At 47.0% G+C, this 17,034-nt stretch overlaps 11 protein-coding genes across 11 annotated transcripts; 4 read left to right on the forward strand and 7 right to left on the reverse strand.

Moving 5' to 3' along the window:
• Positions 1 to 221: 221 nt before the first annotated feature.
• Positions 222 to 770, reverse strand: F9C07_12560 (uncharacterized protein; the record flags this gene model as incomplete). The annotated part of the gene is made up of 4 exons (XM_071507853.1): positions 222 to 281; positions 382 to 481; positions 614 to 638; positions 746 to 770. The coding sequence occupies 4 exons, from the start codon at positions 768 to 770 to the stop codon at positions 222 to 224; spliced, it is 210 nt and encodes a 69-aa protein (XP_071367299.1).
• Positions 771 to 809: 39 nt separating this feature from the next.
• Positions 810 to 2,278, reverse strand: F9C07_1932034 (uncharacterized protein). Its single transcript, XM_071508496.1, has 2 exons — positions 2,064 to 2,278; positions 810 to 2,001 (listed from the first exon to the last, which is right to left on the reverse strand). Exons 1-2 carry the CDS (start codon positions 2,148 to 2,150, stop codon positions 895 to 897), a joined length of 1,194 nt encoding a protein of 397 aa, XP_071367300.1. The 5' UTR covers positions 2,151 to 2,278; the 3' UTR covers positions 810 to 894.
• A 72-nt stretch (positions 2,279 to 2,350) lies between these two features.
• F9C07_2287221 (uncharacterized protein) lies at positions 2,351 to 3,138 on the reverse strand (the record flags this gene model as incomplete). The annotated part of the gene is made up of 2 exons (XM_041295438.2): positions 2,351 to 2,799; positions 2,965 to 3,138. 2 exons carry the CDS (start codon positions 3,136 to 3,138, stop codon positions 2,407 to 2,409), a joined length of 567 nt encoding a protein of 188 aa, XP_041151387.2. The 3' UTR covers positions 2,351 to 2,406.
• Positions 3,139 to 3,165: 27 nt separating this feature from the next.
• Positions 3,166 to 4,861, forward strand: F9C07_12563 (uncharacterized protein; the record flags this gene model as incomplete). Its single annotated transcript, XM_071507854.1, has 6 exons — positions 3,166 to 3,315; positions 3,389 to 3,747; positions 3,813 to 3,994; positions 4,033 to 4,293; positions 4,345 to 4,453; positions 4,510 to 4,861. The coding sequence occupies 6 exons, from the start codon at positions 3,166 to 3,168 to the stop codon at positions 4,859 to 4,861; spliced, it is 1,413 nt and encodes a 470-aa protein (XP_071367301.1).
• Positions 4,862 to 5,366: 505 nt separating this feature from the next.
• Positions 5,367 to 5,896, forward strand: F9C07_1932154 (uncharacterized protein). The gene has a single exon (XM_071508497.1). It carries the CDS (start codon positions 5,520 to 5,522, stop codon positions 5,817 to 5,819), a length of 300 nt encoding a protein of 99 aa, XP_071367302.1. The 5' UTR covers positions 5,367 to 5,519; the 3' UTR covers positions 5,820 to 5,896.
• A 77-nt stretch (positions 5,897 to 5,973) lies between these two features.
• On the reverse strand, positions 5,974 to 6,803 carry F9C07_2236802 (uncharacterized protein; the record flags this gene model as incomplete). Its single annotated transcript, XM_041287587.1, has 2 exons — positions 5,974 to 6,593; positions 6,653 to 6,803. 2 exons carry the CDS (start codon positions 6,801 to 6,803, stop codon positions 5,974 to 5,976), a joined length of 771 nt encoding a protein of 256 aa, XP_041151385.1.
• A 1,679-nt stretch (positions 6,804 to 8,482) lies between these two features.
• On the reverse strand, positions 8,483 to 9,010 carry F9C07_12565 (uncharacterized protein; the record flags this gene model as incomplete). The annotated part of the gene is made up of 1 exon (XM_071507855.1): positions 8,483 to 9,010. One exon carries the CDS (start codon positions 9,008 to 9,010, stop codon positions 8,483 to 8,485), a length of 528 nt encoding a protein of 175 aa, XP_071367303.1.
• A 434-nt stretch (positions 9,011 to 9,444) lies between these two features.
• F9C07_2263829 (uncharacterized protein) lies at positions 9,445 to 11,725 on the forward strand (the record flags this gene model as incomplete). The annotated part of the gene is made up of 12 exons (XM_071510170.1): positions 9,445 to 9,500; positions 9,558 to 9,628; positions 9,676 to 10,121; positions 10,172 to 10,216; positions 10,265 to 10,331; positions 10,390 to 10,642; positions 10,728 to 10,827; positions 10,875 to 10,972; positions 11,024 to 11,041; positions 11,099 to 11,276; positions 11,338 to 11,479; positions 11,529 to 11,725. The coding sequence occupies 12 exons, from the start codon at positions 9,445 to 9,447 to the stop codon at positions 11,723 to 11,725; spliced, it is 1,671 nt and encodes a 556-aa protein (XP_071367304.1).
• Positions 11,726 to 12,566: 841 nt separating this feature from the next.
• Positions 12,567 to 13,427, reverse strand: F9C07_12567 (putative fructose-bisphosphate aldolase; the record flags this gene model as incomplete). The annotated part of the gene is made up of 1 exon (XM_041287585.1): positions 12,567 to 13,427. The coding sequence occupies one exon, from the start codon at positions 13,425 to 13,427 to the stop codon at positions 12,567 to 12,569; it is 861 nt and encodes a 286-aa protein (XP_041151382.1).
• Positions 13,428 to 13,710: 283 nt separating this feature from the next.
• Positions 13,711 to 15,165, reverse strand: F9C07_12568 (putative oxidoreductase; the record flags this gene model as incomplete). Its single annotated transcript, XM_041295437.1, has 3 exons — positions 13,711 to 14,271; positions 14,335 to 14,828; positions 14,910 to 15,165. 3 exons carry the CDS (start codon positions 15,163 to 15,165, stop codon positions 13,711 to 13,713), a joined length of 1,311 nt encoding a protein of 436 aa, XP_041151381.1.
• A 369-nt stretch (positions 15,166 to 15,534) lies between these two features.
• On the forward strand, positions 15,535 to 16,365 carry F9C07_1932176 (uncharacterized protein). Its single transcript, XM_071508498.1, has one exon. It carries the CDS (start codon positions 15,904 to 15,906, stop codon positions 16,318 to 16,320), a length of 417 nt encoding a protein of 138 aa, XP_071367305.1. The 5' UTR covers positions 15,535 to 15,903; the 3' UTR covers positions 16,321 to 16,365.
• Positions 16,366 to 17,034: the final 669 nt, after the last annotated feature.

Consider the following 17,034-nt stretch of genomic DNA (forward strand, 5'->3'; position numbering starts at 1 on the left):
CGCGGTCTGGCGAGCTGTTCTTACCTACCCTTGCGTTTGTCAACTAGGTATCAGGTGTCTATAACAATGCTAAGTTGTTACGCCGTAACGACTTGGCGCATTCCCGGTTAAGCATATAGCCGGGCGGAGAAAAGCCACGATGGGCCCATGTTTACCAATATGTGTCGAATCTGACTATTAAGCACATGTAGACTGATATTATATTGCATTGCATACCTATATTATGAAGCGACTTGGGCGTGTAGCATCGTTGCAAGCTTTGTGTTAGTTTTGAAGCAAGCCTGCGAGGCGAGATGCAAATGCTATCTCGATGAAGGGCGTTCTTGGTATTTTATAGTCATATAGGATAATAATGTCCTAAGATTCATCGCTAAAACGCACGAAGTTGACAAGCAGTGCGTATGTCAAGGTGACACTATATTGCTTTCTAAGTCCAGATTTACCGGTGGAATGATAGATGAAGGTGCAAGGTGCACCATTTCTGTAGATGCGATTAAGCACCTTTGGTTGGGATCCATGGAGTCTCTGTCAGTTGAGACACAAAGTTAAGTGGCTGTACTCAATGTCGGTCAATAATCACTCTGGAAGGTTGTTGATGCGCCGTCCGGCGTACGGTATAGGAGATTCTGAGATTTGGTCTGACCGCAGACAAGTCCACAAGTCCCATGGACTAAATGGGAACATGCCATCTCTCTCGTACATAGAGTTTGCGAACACTGATGCATTTGGGATCACTTAAACTCACAGCATGCTGAGGTCGAAAGAGCCATGCCTCAGGTGCTCCGGAGGGTTTGACAGAGTCAAGGCAAGGACAGAGAAATTAATCTGTAGAGGACTGTCCGTTCCCTGTCTATCAGGTGGAGAAAGGTCCTTTTTCTGAGCGAATCCGAGATATCACGTAGGCGGAAGAAAGCCAATCTGCTCAATTGGCCATCGAATCCAAACACGATGTGTCGGACCGAGTTGATCATAGATCTGCGAAAGAAGATGAGTACTCCAGCCTTTCATACACCACATCCACTCTAATTGATGCAGTAGCACACAGAAATAACCCAGGATCACCAAGGCCAACGGCTCGTAGTTCCTTAGTAATACTAAAAAGTCGTATGGCACGCGCATCAGCCAGACAAAGACATCCGCTGTCTCAAGGCGCAGGTTATGCTCCAAGCACATCGCGAACGATCTGTTCATCTCATCAAGCGTACCAATATACATATGGAGCATGTGTTGATCCTGGACCTGAGTCAGGATAAGCTGGTGCAATTCCTCTAGAGCATGATGCCGCCGGCTGGTGCTGAAGTTCCGATGTTGAGCCCGGACGTTGAACATGGACGCCAACGGCCCAGATTTGAGCGACTCGTCGGCAAAGTCTAGTATAGTGCCGGTGCCCCGGATAAGCAGGAGCCAGTCCGCAATATTGTTGTCTTCCAAAAGGAAGAAATTACCCAATTTGAGCGGCTTCGCACAGCTGATGAAGGATGACAAGGCGGATAGGAGGAATAACGGAGCCGAGTTATCCGGACTGATATTTGCCATCTCGGGAGTAGCGAGCTTCAGTGCTGCTTCATGGTGAGTGCTCGCCTGTGTAATGTAGAACTGCATTTTCTCTGGACGCAGAAAGGCTAAGTGCAGGGCTGATATGGCAAGGATTGCTCGGAGGGTATATGGTGCGGTGAAACCAATTCGAGGGACCTCGACTCGCCAGAACGTTTGCAGGAGTGGATGGAGCGAGAATGTGTAGGCGGTTGAGGTGGTATAATGGTGCAGTAGCTCCAAATCTGGAATATGCAATTCAGAGCTAACGGCTGCCTGTAGTGGGCCGTTATCCCCTGGGGGACCAGAGTAGATCGTCCCGGGGGTGCATAGAGGTGTAATGGTCCGACTGCGAGGCGATATCTGGTTATCAATTGAGTTTGAAGCCTTCGTCTGGGAAGAGAAAGCAAAAGAACAGTCCACTTCATGTCTCTTGCAGTTGCAACAAGTCGGTTTCTCTTCCCCACACTAAAGTCGGGTCAGCCGCTCCACTATCACATGGCATTCCTTGCACTCAACGGCTGATGTACCTTGACCTTTCGTTGCTTGCATTGTTGGCAACCGGTCCGTGACTTCTGATGGGACCGGCGCCCTTTCAGACCGGACCCGGTTCGCATACTCTTGGTGGCTTAAGATTGGCGGGGACAAAAAGACCTAGATTGTAGGTGCCCTCACTGGTATTCTTGCAAGTAGCTCGAACCTGAATTGAGGTTATTGATATGCTGATAGACAAGGACGTTCCAGGCAGTCAGCAAGAGGCTCCTAACCACATGGGTCGCGACGGGAAGTTAAGGTCCGAAGCCGAATACGAACCCGACAAGCTTCTTCAGGGACCCACTAGCATGGACCAATGGGATTGACTCTTTTGGATATCTACATTTTGAAAATAGTCGTCGAGTTCCAGGAATAAAGCATTTCTGTTTCAGGCCACGATGCTATAAGGGAGTAGTCAATCGCTGTAGCTCTTATATTGAGAGAAAGATGTCGGACCCATGCTGTGCTTTTCATTACCCTTTGTTTTTCTTGCTTCCTGTTTACCTGGCAGACTTTGTCCTTCAAGAGCAGAGCCTGAGCGACTTCCAAATTTGAATCTTTACCTGAAAGCTGTCTGGACAGAAAAATGGCAGACGAGAAAGATGGACAACTACACGAAAATGACCAGGTCCTGGATGAGACTTCCAATCCACCACCAGCGTATTCACCTCCGGCCTGTTCGATTGCTTCCTCAGAAGCCTCCTTGTGGACAGTGGAGCCGGATTTCGCACCCTATTTCACAAATACTTCGCATCAAGGGAGTGGGTGTGCTGCAGTTGGTGGTACGGCCTCTATAGCTAAGAACAACAGAATGTCTGGATAGAATTGCTAACATTCTCCTGCCACGTTGGAAGAAAATCAAGAACTTAGCACTAATCTAAGATTTGGATCGCGTACATCAGCTTTCATCCAAGCCTTTCTGCGACCGAACACGCAACCACGATTGGTAAGCGTGCGATCGGACTCCCATGCCTTGCCGGAAGATTGCCCATCCGATAGACAAATGCAACCGGAGCTCAGAGGAGTGCCCTTGGACATTGTGATAATGGTCGCTGGAGGTAAAATCCGCATACCGGTGTGCTGATTTGATTAACACTAATGGAGAACATCACAGAGAATATTGAGCCATTTGTTGCAGTTGGCAAACGACTGCTTGGGGACTCCCATCGGGTTCGGATTGCTGCGCATGTCTCATGCGAATCCATAGTGAAAGATCAAGGCCTTGACTTTTTCGCTATTAGCCACGACGTTATCCATCCGATGGTACGTATCTGTACCTATCCCACTTTTAAAATACTGTTTGTCTGACGGTAGCAACCAGAGCAACATAGGCAGTAGAGAAGGGACACGTGGATCCAATGCCATGAACGAGGGTATCGGTAGAATCAAGCGTTCACTATATCAAAGCTATCACGAGTCATGGAGAGCATGCATTGCGTCGTACAAAAGTGAAAGCAGACCCTTCTTAGCAGACGCGATTATTGCAAATCCGTTAGCCCACGCGCATATCCATTGTGCTGAGCGTCTCTCAATTCCTCTACATATCATGTCGGCTATGATTTGGAGCCCGACAAAGGAATTTCCTCATCCGCTGGCCCATATAGATGGAAGTGAAGACATGGACCAGGTCATGGCGAATGTTCTGTCTTATGCGCTCGTTGAGGAGACGATATGGAAAACGTGAGCTTTTGAGACTGAAGAGAATTCAGGATTATTGTTGAGAACTAATGGCGTGGTAAACTTAGTATTATCGAACCTATTAACAGATATCGGCAACATGTTCTAGGCTGTCAGAGCATCTCGTCAGCTACTGGGGGAAGACTCATGATTGACAACGATATTCCACATACCTACTTCTGTCCGGAGGTGCTTGTGTCAAGGCCAGGTGATTGGGACGATATGATTAGTATGTCAAGTTATTATTCCAGCCATTATGAAGACAAATCGCTCACTAATGGTGGGTAGATACGTCGGGCTACGTTTTCGTAGAGGAGGAAGCGCAATATAGCCCAGCGAAAGATCTGAGCAGTTTCATCGAGTCTGGTTCGCCACCGATATACTTCTTGTTACAGGAGAACAGTATGGAAAGTCCGGGTATGCTAGCGCGAGCTATCCAGGATATCGTGGTAAAGCACGGGCTTCGTGCCATACTTTCACAAGGCTGCCGTGATACTTGTAGGATTTTGAACGACGATAATGTGTTACTGGTCGATTCTATCCCCTATGGTACGTATAATATAAACTATCAGAGAGGTTCTAACCCAAGTCAACATACAGCATGGCTTCTGCCGCGGGTTGCTGTCGTTGTCCACTCAGGAAGTGCAGATCAGAGCGCCCTGGCCTTACAATATGGAAAACCAAGCGTGGTGATCCCGCATACAGCAGAGTATGTCTTCCCCGAGAACGGAATATTTAGCATTTCAAGTACGTTAACTTTTTTAGTCAGTTATCAAGAGGCATAAAACTTTCAAGCATCGGTGCAACAGCTGCACCGCTTATGAGCAACATGTTTTCTCCCGACGCACTATACCAGGCATTAGAGTTTTGCCTCCGTCCGGATGTTCAAGAATCAACTCGTGTTGTTCAGAAGCAGGTCCATGATGAATCAGGTCTTGAGAGCGCCATTAAAGCCTTTTATCGTTGGTTACCACCGCAGGTCCAAAAATGCGACATCACGAACCAGAACTTAGCTATGTATCAGATCTGGAATAGGCCATCAATGAGGATCTCCCCCGAAGTAGCAGCAGTTCTGCTGGAAGAGCAGCTCATAAAACAAACCGATATTGTGCTGTAAGTGAGCTTGTTTCTTTGCGAGTCGAACTACAGCATATTGAATTCTGACTGCGGCGATTTGTAGAATTACCCGCCAAGTTTACAACATCCAATGCGAAAGCTCAAGACCTATTGAAGATATCGCAAGGGATCATTGGAAAAGAGTCACTATTGCTGCAAAGAGCATCGTTACGGCCTCGGATCTGGTCAGCATGCTGCCCGGGATGCAACGAAAGGTGAGATTATTCGTTAATTGGCTGGCCGTTCATATGATTAACAAGACAACGATAGAGCGACGACAGCAGTGTAGAGAAACCAAAAAGAAAAAATCTGACCAAAGACGTTGGTATCGATGCTGCAAGGTTCTTTGGGAACATTGCTCTGCTACCCTTCACTAGTGAGCTTCTTCAACACCGTTTTTTCTACTCATTGATGTCTTACTGATTTTCTATTGAAGGCACTGCACTGGTCATTAATACTGTTGCATATGGTGTGAAAGGGGTCCGGGGAAGTAAGACACGGGATGAAGAGAGCGCTGCAACCGATATAGTAGCATCTTATGACGTATGAGATAGTTCTGCATTTTCTATAAGACATGGCCACTGACCGTGTCTGTATAGGAGTCCGAGCTCCCGCAGAGCGACAGCCCTCGCATTAATGAAACGCGCCAACGCCCATCCATGATGCAGGATTCTGGTATAATAAACCGCGCTACAGGACTGAGGAAGCAGTCTAATTTAAATGCAAGCGATTTCTCCACGGGTGAGGAAATCAAGAGACATACGTACATGTGCCCGAGCGATGCTGACAGACAACAGAACCAAACACAGAGAATAAACGCAAGGAGTTACCTTCATCTGTTCAAACCAGTCGAATTCAAGCGAGGGATGAAGAGCATGCGGAAGCTATCTGTCGCAGACACCTTGATCGTGGGTTCAGGAGTCCGAGGCTCAAGTGTCTGGACTTCAGGAAGCTGGTGATTGACAAATACCAGAGCTGAAGCTCAACCTATACAGCTGAACAGTTCTGTCAGCAAGTTGCGCACCATAATCATATGCCTCATTAGCAGACTGTGAGACGACGAGAAGATGGCCCTCGTCTTAACGAATTACCCCCATATTGGGACTGAACCTCCTAACTACCAACGCTCTTCATACAACCACCCGACCAATACCAGATCTTCCATTCTAATAACGGTCGCGTCCCCAACAAAATATCCAAAGCATAAAGTGGCCACTCCGTAGCATTCATAAAGCCATCTGGCCCCGTATAAAGCCGTACTAATTGTATGATGTTGTGTATAAAGGCGACAAAGAAGAAGTCCTGAAGCACAAGATAGTATTGCTCAAAACTGGGCTTCATATGAACATTGTTCCCGGGCTGGCATTGATGATCATTATGGGACGCCGTATTACCGAGCAATATAAAAGTCCAAAAAAGAAGTCGAATAATGAAAACAGCTTTCAAGAGTTTATGACCGGCATGGACCTCATTCTCAGCAGTTGCGACTTCCATAAAAGCCGCAAGACTCATAAGAAGAAAGAGGACGGTATTGAGCGCGAAGTAGAGTGGCCGTGCGATCCACGGAGGGACGAAACGTTTGGGTTTGTATGTTTTTGTGAATTCGGTGCTGGATAGGCAGATGGTGAACATGATCAGGGCTGGACCCCAGAGGAGGAGCAGTTTCTGTGCTGCCCAGGACAATTTGTCGTGTATGTCCCAGGAGGAGATGAGACGGGCTCCACAGCCCATTGCTTAGGCTATGAAGAAGCCGTTAGATTTGCTAGAGAAGGAGGTGGTTATGGTAACGTACCGAGGCATCCTAGGACCATAAAGCTACCGTCCCATGCCTCTTTTGAGACTACCTGAAACGCGTGTATGCCTGCTAGTACGGTGTAAACGCCTACACCGATGATTGCGAAAGGTACGTCAGGTGTGTATGGGTAGTATGCTGTGGAATTCATGGTTGTGAGCAAGCGGGGGGTTGGGTTTGGAGTGAAAGTGAGGCTTGAAGTTGTTGAATTGCCGGTTTCCTGTGAAAGAGAGTGATTGATATTGTGATTAAAGAGAGAAGGAAGTTAGAAGTTGAGCTTTTGCTGTATCTTATTTTCTTGGTGTGCGCTTCTGGACTATACGCAATCACGAAGTCTGATGTCGTGATTATCATGTAGGGACATGGCGGGTAATAGAATAAAAGGGTCAGACTGGTTCCTTCCGACGGAGGAAGTGAGGTGACTGTCACAGACGTCAGCTTAAGCTGTTGAGAAAGACTTGGGAACAGAGGTTGACATCTGCAAGAGTAGACAAACAAGTCAACTTAGGAGTAGATGTAAATTATGGTGCTTTGAGAAGTTATAAAATAGTTACCTTAAAGGGTCACGTATGCGTATAAGGAATAGATCTGACAATTATCTGACCCTATAGGTAAACAGAATCCACCATTTGTTAGTCATTCACATTGACCTGGGAGTTCCAATCTAGCTTGTCGAGATAGAAAATAGATCGGAGTATCAGCTACTTGAGCAGAATAATGTTATCACTCTGGATTTGACTCCGAGATACATTTAGTGGTGACAGCCAAGTGACTGTCCAACATCTGTAGCATTTGCTTACTTTCCAGCACCCAGTCCACTTCAGCTGTCTTGATATCAAGGAATGTCACTTTCGCGGCATAATTGCTGGTCCGACAATGCTATTACAAGAGGTTATCTGGCCTCACCCAGTTTCACTCACTTGAGTTGATCCTCTCCGATGACCATTGTAGTCAGTAGAATTAGGGTTGCGTTTAATACCAACAAGATAAATACGATTTCACTAGCATAATTTCTCGGAGGAGGTCTAAATGCTTTCTACGGAGGTTCTTTGAAGACGACACTATATCTAGCCAAGTAAGATTCAACAAAGCACGGACTAGCTCAATCGATGCATTCATTTGGAGGTTGGCAAGCTGGTAGTGATCAGCCGGAACTCTCTGCCCTGGTGTTCTTTGTCTGCCGCATTAGATTCATCTTTGCTGCCATCCTGTAAGGGAGCCAACCTGGCTTTTTCTGTAATACCATAGTGTTCAAGCAAAATGGCTTCAAAGCTAAAGCAAAAGGAAAAAGAGAAGAAACTCTTGCAGAGTAAATAGAAATTACAGAGTAAATATCCGGCTACCGTGGGTAACTGATGCTGCTCGACTCATCATCCATAATCCCAGTTAATTCATAGTCCACACGAGCTCCGCTTCGAGAACGCTACTAGCGGCCATAGAATTCTGCTTTATGAGACCGGGCCAAAGGCTGATTCTCACCTTGGTCGCTGGACCATCCACTCCTCCAGCAAAGGTCATGGAGGTTGTGGAGAAACACTCCCCGCATTTGCTGCGATAGAAGTAGAACAGATTTTGTTGTCGGCTTAGAACGGTTTTGAAATTAGAGCATTTTTGTAAAAGCTCTCGAAGCTGACGTTTTCGTTGCGTTTCTTGGGTAGATGAAAACGTGCTAAACAGCTCCTCAACAGAGATTATGATATGTGTAAAGAGAGCCTCTTGGTCGTCTTTTGTGATTTGCTCTATGGCATCACATGTAACCTCCCGCCAACCATGGCACGTTCCTTCAGGATCTGATAGCCGTTAGCATGCTGGGTACACGAGAGAAAGTCATCACGCACGCGTCTTCCCAACGCCAGCCTTTATGAACTCGATGATCTGGCCCCATGGATCATCCGGTAGTCCAAAGTAGAATGGGGAAAAGATTGAATCGTATATCATCTCTGTGACACACCCTTGGATCCAAGCTCGGCACTGAAGAGAACTGCGCGGAAATTGGACGTCAGGCTGCCCTAGACCAGCAAGTCGCTTGACATCCTTGAAATTAGTCTGGATCCACAATTCCAGATTTTGGTTTAGACTGCGCATTTTGTCAAGTACTTGTATATCCTCTAAGCTTTCCCGTCTCATCTGAAGTGAATTTATCTTGTTGTATAGTTTTGTCAACTCCTCATGGTGCAGCCTATCAGCCTTGGAAGCATCCTCACGTCCTTGAGATACCAGGTCATGCAGCCGTCGAATCTTCTCTGAGTCCACTAAATGTCTTCGGTATAGCTCCCTTGCCTGGCTTTTTAGGTATTGATTTTCCTTGTCTCTAGTGAGAGGTGGCTTTTTCATTTCAATAGTTCTGGGTACAGACATAATAAAGGCCCGTCAATCTACGACGCTGAATGTCAATTTGCGATTGACTTGTCTGGTCATCTTCCGAGCCTAACTATGTCAGATACAAGTACAGTGTAAGCAAGCACAAAACTAACCGGTATGGCCATCGCTTTTTCGGCGACTGGCGTGTCCCGTCCAATAATCGAAAGACAAAAGGGACATCCCGAAGAAAGGTCACACGGCGTGGTTCTTGGTGAAAGAAATATTGCTTTCTAATTTAGGTGTATGAGATAGTTCATCGATTCGCGGTGGAAAATGAATGACGCGCTACAGTCGTCAGCATAAGGTATGTGGATCATTATGACAGATCCGTTTCGTGAATATAAGAAGGCTTCGAAAAGCTCGGTTATTGTACGGATGATCAAATATAAGACACACACTTTCTCATTCCTACTTGTATCTTAAACGACATCATGGCGCGTGGACCTTCTATTGTCGTTGGTCTTGATTTCGGTACAACGTTCAGTGGGTATGCAGAGATGATCCTCTTCCATTATGGTAAATGGTAACAAGAACAAATTGTCAGAATTGCTTGGGCGCTTGAGGGGTCTGTCGATGAACTTGAAGTCATCTCAGCCTGGCCAGGTGGAGGCAACAGTGAGCGACTCCAAGCTATCTGCGATACTTATGCTAAGCCATCACAGGAACCTCCGTTAAAGTCCCATCTGTTATATCTTATGATGGTCAGAGAACATATTGGGGGTATCAGGTCCGTCCGTTTACAGAAGCCTTTCGAGGTGTCAAGTTATTGCTTGACGAGAGCCAGGAAACCAAGTATACACCCTCTTTGGCTTCAAAGGTGCTCTTGGGAAAACGTAAAACGAACGCGGTGCAAGTGGTGGCAGACTACTTAAAGTACCTTGTTGAATATGCTAAGTCGGTCCTTCAAAGACGATTTGGTATTCCCGCTAAAGATATGGACTTGCGATTTACACTCACCGTCCCGGCTGTCTGGTCTGATACGGCCAAAGATAGGACTCTGAATGCCGCAATACAAGCAGACATCCGGCCCCAGGATATTACTCTAGTTTCCGAGCCGGAAGCCGCCGCTCTTTACACATTGCGCTCCATCCAAAGCAACTCAATGGCGGTTAGTAACTCCGTTGAACGACTTTGTATGCAGATGTCTTATTTCTGTAGCAAAATGACGTATTCATCGTTTGCGATGCTGGAGGGGGCACAGTGGTAAGGCGACATCTTATCTATCATAATACCTATGCTAAAAAGAGGCAGGATTTGATTTCATATCAAATCAAAACCCTTGAGCCCCTCGCTCTGGTAGAGGTGACTGAAGGAACAGGTATTGACTCTCCCAGATAAAAGCTAACCAACACCTAACACCATTAATCCAAATTTAGGGCGCATCTGTGGATCAATGCTTCTAGATCAGAGGTTTGAGAAACTTCTCCGAGATAGAATGAGTGTGAACTACGCCACACTGTCAAGCAAGTCCAAAGAAGCCGCGCTATCTTACTGGCAAGACCGAGTGAAGCCTAACTACACTGGAAAATATGACAATGATTATGCAGATGTTGACTACTTCATTCCTCTTCCGGGAGTTGCCGACAATCCCAAGATTCCGATTGAAGATGGGTTTTTTCAACTCAGTAGGTACGTACGTGCGATGCAACATGCACCCAGATCTAGACATCCCGTTATTCAGAATGTCGGTACGAGAACACTGACATACAAGCAGTGACGACGTTGAAGATATCTTTGAGCCCATCGTTCATGACGTCGAGGAGCTTATTGCAGAGCAGGTGGCAGGCATAACGAAACTCGGATTTGTTACTAAGGTCATTCTCAATAGCTAATCAGAAATAAACTAGCTAATCTATAACAGGCCATCGTTCTTGTTGGCGGGTTCGGCTCTTCTATTTACCTTCTTCACCGTTTGCAAAAGAAGAACCCAACTGTGACAGTTCTCCAACCACCAAATGCGTAGGTCCAACAAGCCCAATACACAATTAAACTACTTGCTGACGTATCCAGATGGTCCGCGGTTGTAAGGTATGTTTCTGCTGACAGAAAAATATTAGAAAGTTGGTTGCTGATGAGTTGATCAAGCGGTGCTGTTTATCGTGGACTAGAGGGCAATCAAGTTGAGTGCCGGGTTGCCCGTCGACATTACGGGATTGAATATTCAGCAGGGTACATTCCATATACCCATAATGCCGAAGACGCATATTGGGATCCATTAGAGGAAAGGTACAAGGCCAATCGGATGACTTGGTATATCCAAAAGGTGCCGGCAGCATTTCTTACACTCTTGCGGTATCGAGTACACACTGACCAAAGGTATCAAGTCCTCTAAAATCTGCGAAAATGACCCGATCAAGATGGATTTCTATCACACAGTTCGGGTAAAAGACGCCAAAGAAGCTCTGTCTTATCCTGTGGATCTCCATATCTGCAATGACACACATGCGCCAGAGGTCAAGAATAACAGTAAGTCTGTATGAGGAAAACACTGTCCTTCCTAACTTACGAGGCAAAGGGACTATGAGATTATGTACGTTGCATTCCCATCTCGGCAAAATCCCTCGAAAGCTGTTTGAGAGGAAGCGCAACTCTCGAGGCGTCGAGTATTTCAAAATACCATTCAAGCTTGTCATGATTCCCACATCGGCCTCTCTGCTTTTTGAACTTGAATTTGAAGGAGTGCAATATGGATGCGTTCGATCAAAATATTAAGACTATCAGTTTTCAGTGTCAAACCGGTTGCTTTCTATCTACGCTTTTGCTACCGGGATGTTATAGTTTCTATCAAAAATGAATTAATAGTTCACTACATTTATCAATTGAATAGCTCAGCATGACATTCCCTAGTCTTAGTGTTTGCCAATGGATCGTAATAATCTGCCAAAGAGATATCGGCCTGGTATGATCATGTCCTAGAACTTTCTAAATGGCCGTAAACCTAGACTTGGAAGTACGAGTGCGGTGTTTAGCCGAATGATAAGGCAAAGGTATGAAGTAAAAGGTCTTCTGTACTGCATAAAGGGGTCACTATTGACTTTGGAATTAATCCACTAATTCTAAATATATTTTTGAGCGTCATTCTAGCACAACCCTAAGATTATAAGATTCGGATGAACCTTCGGTTAGTTCTTCTGCCATTAAGTGGACACCCGAGCCGAATGAAGTCGGGCATCGGCCGATGTGCGAACTATACTGGGCTGATGTATGGGACCTTAATCTCGCACTTCATACGTGATAAGCCTCGCTCTCCTGGTACAGCGTAGCCGAGGTAACATGAAGAGGGGTCTACTGAGAGAGGCGACGGCTTTCGCTCAGTGATTCTAAGGCAATTCGTGCATTGTATCGTGCATTTACTATGTTCTGGGGATAGATCATGGTGCCTAAGACCTAGATTACCTCTCATTGGTAAGGCGATTGCATGGCTAGACATTTGGTGTGATTCTAATGGATTCATAGTATCCCGATCACTCAATTGAAAAAGAAAAAAAGAGCGAAAAGAGCTCGCAAGTACCCAAAGATATTTATGTGCTATCTATACTTTATACAAACAAAATCAAGGGTATCTCCCAGTTGACTTCAGCATATCCATACACCTTTCCACAGCCTTCTGCATTTCATTCGTAGCCTCCTCCAGCAAAGTCGTCAATGGCACCCTCCCAGCCTTCTCCCTCTGAACACGCACGTACTCATTATTCAACACCTTGTTGATATTGATCTTGGAAACACCGCACTCAATGCACTTGGAAAAGATCTCCTCCGTAAAGGGATCTGCTCCATGCAGCACCAACCGGACGTTATCTCCAACCGTATCATGAATGCGCTGCAATCGGTCATACTCCAACTGAATACCACGGGGCCCATACTCGCCATGAACATTTCCAAACGCAGGCGCCAACCAATTAATCCCCGTATTCACGAACTCAATACTCTCCTCCGGCGTAGTTAACAATCCTTCCAAGTCCGCCGTATCCGCGACTCCATCTTCTCCGCCCTCGATCCGTCCCGGCTCCGCTTCCGTCGCAATCCCCCGCTCATTACAATAAGCGACTAGCTCTCTCGTGAGTGCGAGGTTCTTCTCCTTCTCGTAATGTGACATGTCAACCATGATACTATCGAATCCACCCAGGTCCGCAGCGTAACGGATGATTTCCGGTGTTTGCGCGTGATCCATGTGCACGGTGATCGGGACGGAAGCCTTGCGCGCGGCCTCGGCGGCGGCGTGTACGAGGAGTCCGTCGGCGTAGTGAACGGCCCATGGGAAGAGGAGGATCATGGCTGGTGAGCGCTTTGCTTCTGCGGCCCGGACGGTGGCGAGAATACCCTCGAGATTGTAGCAGCACATTGCTGGGACGCCATAGTGGTTTGAGGCGGCGTGGTTGAGGATATCGAGGGCGCGGTTGTTGGAGAGAGACATCTTTAGTGACCTTTTGCTTGTGTCTCTATTGAAAGGGATCAATTAAGGTAAGACAAGTGATTACGAAAGACCAGACAACGGAACAATGGGTTTATTATATGTATTGTCGCAAAGCATACGAAAGTCGAAGGGAAGTTGAACCCCCACTCGCTCCGAACCCCGAACCCGGAGTTCCTCCGACTGACGTCAGGGTCAATGTGTCTAAATTCTGTGCCTGAATTGCTGCTCGTATAACCATAACATAATCTGAACTCGGTATCTCACACAACAAAAAACGCTAAAATTAATCCTTTCCGAACACTTTGATCACACTGGTCGCACCCTCGGCTCCAAGCCCATGTCTCCGAGCAGTAAAGAGCACATTCAGCGCCGCATTACCCAAATGCAATGGACAGTGAAGATCCCTAGCTTGTTGTACTACTGCTTCTAATTTTGCGATCGCTTCGTCCACTGTTTGTGATCCGGCTGGTGCCTCCTCGCCGATCTGCCCCTTGATCATTTCCAAACCCTTTGTGATGAACACCTTACTGGCGCCTGCCGCGGCGCTGACAAGATCGTAGAACTGCGCGAGATCGACCTTGAGGTATCGCGCAAAGGCCACAGCTTCTGCAGCAGCGACAAGGTTGACACCCTGCATCAGGTCGAGGACCAGCTGTAGCGCAGCGCTCTGGTCTTCCGCAGATGCTGTCACAGAAGCGATAGGAGTGGTAAAGTATTGGCGCACCATGGCCGAGTCATCCTTCGGTCCATAGCCCTGTAGTAAAGCAGAGAGATAGATTTGTTCAGCCGTGGTGCAGAGGGGTGTCGGGAACCGGTGCTGACGGGCAGAGGAAGTGATAATACCCTGTACAATCGTCAGCATTCTCCTCTAATACTCAACATTTCCGATAATGAGGTGCGAACTCACCGCATCCTTCAAAATTATAGTCAGCGCACTAGCACCCGGGTTCCAGTCCTCCTCCACCATGCGCGGGAACCGATTCTCATGCATCCACGTCCACGCATCAGATCCAATGATCTTATCCGCCGTCTGGCGCGCATCCAGACCCAATTGTGCCGCCAAACCCATGGCCTCGCTGGCCCCGAGGATGTGGATAGCTGCCAGAACCTGATGTACCATCTTCATGTTACTACCTGCTCCAATACCTCCGGGAACAAGGTATAGTTTGCTTGGGGCGGACATGGTCTGTAGCAGGTCGCGACCGCTTTCAAGTGCTTTGTCTGTACCGCCTGCCATGATGGAGAGTGTTCCATCGGCGGCGCGCTTGGCTCCGCCCGAGACAGGGCTATCGATGAAAAGGATATCGCCGCGGCCACGGGATTGTAGTTCTGCTGCGACGGACTGGGCGTAGGAAGCGGGGACGGTAGAGCAAAGCAGGAGAGTAGCATTTTGGGGGAGGTCTAGACTTCATTGTTAGTACTTTACGAAAATGCTTGTTATGATATAGGGATACTATAGCAAGGCTAAAAGGGGATGAATACATTGTAGGATGCCTTCATCGCCGAACAGAACTGATTGCACCTGAGGCGCAGATGCAACCATGCACACGTAAAAGGACTTCCCCTCTGCAGACTCCCGCAATGATGATGCGGGACGACCCCCGGCTGCCTGGAATCGTTGTACAGAAGCAGGGAATACGTCAAAGCCGTGGACAGTGTAACCCTCGTGGACGAGGTGAGTGGCCATGCCGAAGCCCATGGCCCCTAGGCCGACGAAGCCAATGGTAGGTTTGGACATGGTGAATTTTGAGTGAAGAGTAGATAGTCCTGAATTATTCAACGGTCTTTGTGAGAATACTCGTATATCGCATGGGACTTCCAGCGGTTAATAAAGAGGCACAATCCAATCGGGTGTTGCTTTCATGGCCGACGGCTTCAAGTGGGATGATCGTGGGGGTTCGGAGTTGAGCCGATGTCTCTTGTTGTATCGTGACTTTTGGCTAATGTCCAGGAATATACCCGGTTCTACTTCGGTCGGGTCGTATAGATCGGGGCTTTTTTGGATTTCACAGTTTCTTTCAATTGTTCAGTGAAGGGGTCAATTCATTCATGTGAATACTACCTATTATTTAAAGAGCACTGAGACCTCTCGATTGTCGCCTTCTCTATCCCTCATATATCATTGCGCTTTCTTATATATCAACACAATGCCTCCTACTCTATATAATGCGCAATTCATACGTCGTATGTGAGCTGGACTCTCTTTGCTTCTGATAAAGGCAGGGTATCACTATATCTACCGATCGATCTCGTTCAGCAAATACTATCAGATTCCGGAGACTGCAGAGCATGCTATGCACATGCTGATTTTCACTTCGCCGTCAATGGATATCGATTTAGACAAGCTTATGAACAAAGAACATCGATCATACGGTGGTTGCGCCAGCAAGGAAACATACGTGTCTCTACGCGAATCCCGGTGGTCTTTCAGATACAACCACGCTTACACTTTTGGCCGGATATAGAGTGTTCATAGATGTCTTCCACGACTATCACACCAAAGAGGACATATTCCATCCCGAATGAAGGTATACGTCTCCACCACTGCTCAATGCATTACTGGCAAGACAGACATTTGCTTCGCAAGTCCCAACAAGAAGAGACAGAAAAGCCTACGCAGGATGATATCGAGGCCATCAAGCAAGATAAGAATTTGTTCCGACAAGCGGTACAGATGTTGTCCGAGCACCTTGCTCACACTGCAAGAAATATTATTCGTACCGATCGAGTCGAGGACTTAGATACTGTCTGTAAGTATGACGCCGAGACAAAGGACGGTACCATCACATCCCGTGGCATTGTTCTGATTGCAGACGAGGATAGCCAATACTTAGAGACTGAGGCGCAGGTTCCTGTCATTGTTCGCAAAAGAGGGTTGACATCAAAGGAATAATTCGATTTGGAGACGGGTTCCACCATTTATGCTCAGGTCTCGTAAACCGAATTGGATGGAAACGACCACTAGCAGAATGTGCTCATGCCATTATGTACCATGTCCGATATCCACGTGCACGGCAAAGGGCCTTCTGTATAGGCAGCCGGGCGATGCCATTGGACCATATCCTGATTTAAGTTCATACCGTACTGCGGTAAATTGCGACATTGACATCCACTTCGCCAGGTACACACTCTCTGGCAAGCAGACAAGACTGTCCTCCATACAGTGACTCCAACACGCAAACTCGATGAGCTCGAAATACTCTAGCCTACTCAAAGCAAACCAAGCCGAGGTGTTGCCTATGTTCAATGACAAATCGAATCGAGAGTGTAGAGTCAAACACTCAACGAGAATCTTACTCTTAAGTTATGTGATTGGGTAGTTTGAACGAAAAGTATTGGTTCTTTATTGTATAAAACATTCAACAGCATCATCGCTAGTGCACATTTCACTCAAAATGGTAGGGCGATCGGCAGTTGCCTCCGCGTAATCCAAGACTCAGGGTTGCATGATGAGCGTATTAGAATGAATATTCCCAAGTGATCTGAAAATGATGTACTGGAAACTCCATGCATGTGCCTGGATCAATTTATCCGGCCGTTCTGATTTGTCGATTACGCCACAACTCCTGCCGGCACGACGGCCCGCCCAATAACCAAGCAGCAATCC

This window comes from Aspergillus flavus, chromosome 8 (assembly GCF_009017415.1).
Source record: "Aspergillus flavus chromosome 8, complete sequence".
Lineage (NCBI taxonomy): Eukaryota > Fungi > Ascomycota > Eurotiomycetes > Eurotiales > Aspergillaceae > Aspergillus > Aspergillus flavus.

What these genes read in the sequence shown, in the direction of transcription:
- F9C07_1932034 (XM_071508496.1), bottom strand. Translation starts at nt 2,150, where the DNA reads ATGCGAACCGGGTCCGGTCTGAAAGGGCGCCGGTCCCATCAGAAGTCA. An exon ending in GCAAGCAACGAAAGGTCAAG is followed by an intron (nt 2,002 to 2,063) that starts GTACATCAGCCG and finishes ACCCGACTTTAG; the next exon opens with TGTGGGGAAGAGAAACCGAC.
- F9C07_1932154 (XM_071508497.1), top strand. Translation starts at nt 5,520, where the DNA reads ATGATGCAGGATTCTGGTATAATAAACCGCGCTACAGGACTGAGGAAG.
- F9C07_1932176 (XM_071508498.1), top strand. Translation starts at nt 15,904, where the DNA reads ATGTCTTCCACGACTATCACACCAAAGAGGACATATTCCATCCCGAAT.